Source organism: Suricata suricatta, chromosome 3 (assembly GCF_006229205.1).
Source record: "Suricata suricatta isolate VVHF042 chromosome 3, meerkat_22Aug2017_6uvM2_HiC, whole genome shotgun sequence".
Lineage (NCBI taxonomy): Eukaryota > Metazoa > Chordata > Mammalia > Carnivora > Herpestidae > Suricata > Suricata suricatta.
Window position 1 is genome coordinate 120,683,455 of NC_043702.1, and position 4,241 is coordinate 120,687,695.

The 4,241-nt window shown below is 34.4% G+C and overlaps 1 protein-coding gene across 1 annotated transcript in view; it reads left to right on the forward strand.

Moving 5' to 3' along the window:
* The window catches only part of MROH9 (maestro heat like repeat family member 9), an 84,770-nt gene that overhangs the window by 22,414 nt on the left and 58,115 nt on the right, over positions 1–4,241 (forward strand). The window contains exons 5-6 of the mRNA XM_029933068.1: positions 3,540–3,675; positions 4,054–4,140. Coding sequence (XP_029788928.1) covers positions 3,540–3,675; positions 4,054–4,140 — 223 coding nt within the window. The remainder of the gene's footprint in view (positions 1–3,539; positions 3,676–4,053; positions 4,141–4,241) is intronic.

A 4,241-nucleotide genomic window follows, 5' to 3' on the forward strand; every position in this document is an offset into this window, starting at 1 on the left:
ATATATATATGGGTCTTATTTTTTAACCCATTATTTTGCCCTAAATTTTTTATTTAGTCCATTTACATTCAAAGCAATCGGTATATATTTTTGTCATTTGTTACTTGGTTTGTATTTGATTTTGTAGTCCTTCTCTGATCCTCTGTTCTCATGCTCTTTTCTCGCAGTTTGCTGGCTTTCTTTAGTGATGTACTTGGATTCTTTACTCTTCCGTTTTTGCATATTGCTTATTGATTTTTGATGTGTGGTTACCATCAGGGTTGTACAGAATATCTTCTGCATGTGGCAGCCTATGCTAAGTCCATGGTTGCTAAGCTTGAGCCCGTTCTCTACTCCGCTTCCTGCCACACTTTTGGCGTGTGGTACCGCACTCTACATCCTTTTCTCTTGTGAGTCCCTTGACTGATTTTTACAGATATACTTACTTTTACTGATTTGAGCTTTCTACTTAATCTTTCTTATGGTCTTTCTTTTACACTCAGAGGGTCCCCTTTAATATTTCCTGTAGGTAACATTTCCTGTTGGCCAAGTATTACTTGGTTCATGAAGATTCATATGTGTTATATCTTCGTATATACCTCTATCATTTAATAATATGAACAAATTGTATTTGTTTCTATTAAACCCATGTAATAGCTTACTTCCTTTTTTGACTAATGTAGCCTTTCTTAATATTTAGTTCCTGCTTCCTCTTTTTTTTCTTTTTTAAATCTTTAAATTTTCCAGGAAGGATTATTATACTTATTATTTCCCCCTTTTCCTATAATTTAATTAATCATTTTGCTTATGTTCTTTATTTCTTTGATTACGTTTTTAATAGTTTTTAAAATCTTGTTACATACTTAGTTTGTAATTTTCTTCTCATTTTAATGAGAAAAATTCCAATAGTATTCAGGTATTTTTAAGTATTTTGAATTTTCTCATTTTAAAAATAGATATCTGATTATGATTTGAGAATAAAACATTTGTCCTTTTATACTTTGAAACATTTTACAGTTTGTAAAAATATTTTTACAAATATCATAAACATCTGTCAGCACTCCTTGATTATCTAGAAAGATAACCCTTGTTGGGGCGCCTGGGGGGCTCCGTCGGTTAACTGTCTGACTCTTGATTTCAGCTCAGGTCATGCTCTCACAGTTCCTAAGTGTGAACCCTGCATTGGACTTTGTGATGACAGTGCAGAGCCTGCTTGGGATTCTCTCTCTCTTCCTCTCTCTCTGCCTCTCCCCAACTTGCGCTCACTCTCTCTCTCAAAATAATTTTTAAAAAGATCATCTTTATTAGTCCATTTAATATAATTTATTTATGCCTCCTTATTAGCTTTAGTAAAGATATCATCTTTTGCAGAATTTTTATTTTTACCTACCATATGCTGATAATTGAATGCCTCATCTTCTCTTATAACCATGTTTCTCCTTGGATCTTTAGCAATTTTCTTTGGGGCACCTGGGTGGCTCAGTCAGTTAAATGTCAGCTCAGGTCAGGATCTCACGGTTCCAGCCCCACGTCAGGCTCTGTGCTGACAGCTCAGAGCCTGGAACCTGCTTCCGATTCTCTGTCTCCTCCTCTCTCTTTGCCCCTCTCCTGTTCACATTCTGTCTCTCTCTCTCACAAGTAAATAAAACCCTAAAACGATGATGATAATAATATTCTTTAATAATTTATATTGTATTTTAAATAATTTAATAATGTACCTTTTAATGAGTATTATTAATAGTTTAATTTTTTCTATGTAGTTATTAACTATCCTTTTTATTATTTTAAATGATTATATATGTCCCTCTTTATATTCTTTCATTTTAACTAAACATTTTGTCATATGACAATATCTCTCCTGATTTATTTGTGATCATGTTTAATACAATTTCCCCATGCTTTTATTAGGAGGAATCTACTTTGTTTTATCCAATTGTGATTCTTCAAATTATACTTGTAAAACTATGTATTGTCTTTTCCTTACTGATCTTATATAAGGCTTACTGCTTCATAATAGAAAAAATAAAGCATTTCCAAATAATATTATTAGTACATTTGGCCTACCTCTACTTCTCACTTCACTACAATTTTTGAAACCAGTACTTAGCTCAAAACTTTACCAAAAGCAAACTCATACAATAATTTAGTTAGAAATGCTTATTCTTTCTTCTCAAGTTCCTTTTTATATCACTTGGTTGTGCACCATGGAATATCAAAAAAGCATTTGCATTGCATTTATTAATTCTAAAATGTTACTTGTTATAAAATGCATTAGTAATTTAAGAAGTACTCTTTTGAAAAAAAAATTGTATGGGGTGCCTGGGTGGCTCAGTCAGTTAAACGTCTGACTTTGGCTCAGGTCATGATCTCACAGCTTGTGGGTTTGAGCCCCGCGTTGGGTTCTGTGCTGACAGCTCAGAGCCTGGAGCTTGTTTCAGACTCTGTGTCCCTCTCTCTCTGACCCTCCCTTGTTCACACTCTGTCTCTCTCTGTCTCAAAAATAAATAAACATTTTTTAAAAATTAAAAAAAAAGAAAACAAATTGTATGAAGACCAAAAACATGTATCCTTGCTGGCAGTTTTTCTTGTTGACCCAAAGATTTGCCTGTGGCTTTCTTCTTTCGTCTGTCAGATATCAGCCTTCCTCGCATTTAAAATCTGAAGCTCCTTTGCCCATCAGCAGCTGTGCCTCACTACTTTTCTAGTCCTTATTTATGACCTGGAGCATTTTAGCATTTTTTAGGACTAATGGTATGATTTCAAAGTACATTGAATCAAAATCTTCATTTTGTATTTTCCTAAACCAAGTTATTTATCCCTAAATATTAGATACCTTACCCTGAAAGGTCTGGAAGCTCTTGACAGATGTTCTGAGTCTGATAATTTATAAACCATAAAGAAGTCAAGTTAATCCTCCCAAGATTTGAAAACTATCTAACATATTCTAAGAGTTTCCATCTCAAACAGTGCGTATTAGACATTTCAATTTCCTGTCCAGTAGAGAAAAGATATTCCAAGTCCAGCACAAAATTTCCTACCTTACCATCTTTTCAAAAAATAAGAAAACATTTTCACCTCAAAAAAAAATCACACATATCAAAGGAATAACAACTAGGTCATAATTGATCTTTCCAAATATTGAAGGGCAGGTTGCCAGCAATTGGAGGGATACAGCCCAATAGTATCAGAAATACTAAATGTGAGAAACATCGTATGGCCATTTAGAGAAAATGTGGCAGTAATATATTTCAATTAAAGTTCAGCATGGCTTTGTGGGCTTGCCTGGAAATGTAACCACTCTTTACCTTATTATGTCTATGGAGAAATATATTCTGGTTTCTAAATAACCGATTACAGGTGATTTTTACAAAGAAATTTATTCCTTTATATTTAAAGCGCCATTGTCATTTTTATGAGAATATTTAAGAGCCCACATGTTATAGAACGCCAAAAGCTGGGTCTCATTTTCTAGTACATTCCTTCTGACTCAAGAAAGATCCACCAAAGTTACACTGCATTTGGTGTCTTCTCTATTTAATAATTGTATTTTTTCTCCTCAGCTTTATAGATCCCTCGCTGCAATTTGCATCCCAACTGAAGATAATAAAGTCATCCTTTAAAAAGGTATTTTCTATACCAAGCCTTGAGAAAATAAGGAAACTGGGGAACAGTGAAGCCGAGAAAGAGGACCTAGAGGTAAGTCTCTGCTTCGATTATGAAGAGGCACGGTGACGCGCCACCACAGTCCTGCACAACGCCCCTCCACCTTCTTTGCGATCTCCTTCACCCTTTTTAGATATAATACATTAATAGTCTGTTCCAGTACCTCTGGAGTCCTTGTGGATTCTACAGTCCTTGGGATTTAATGGATTATATGGGAGTTGTAGGAACAAATGAATGAAGAGATTTTAGGTTAAATGTATTAGCACGGATAAGGGTTTATGGGCAAAGTCCTTTCTGACTTCCAGTGTATGGGAAGAACTCAGGACCCCAGGACACAAAACTATAGACACTGAGTACAAATATATCTAATTTTATCTGGCCGACTGGTTGTGCAATATTTTTGTTTTTCAGAATTTATATCAAAATATTTTAAACACATATGAAAACACTCTTCTGATCTTAGTGTCTGAAGACCTCTATAAACTGCAAATCTTAAAGGTAAAGTAACGGGAAAGTCAGCAGTTTTGGTTTTCTGGTCTTAAATCTAAAAGGCTTACTGTATTTCACTTATAATTTTTCTTTTGTCATACTTGCATCTT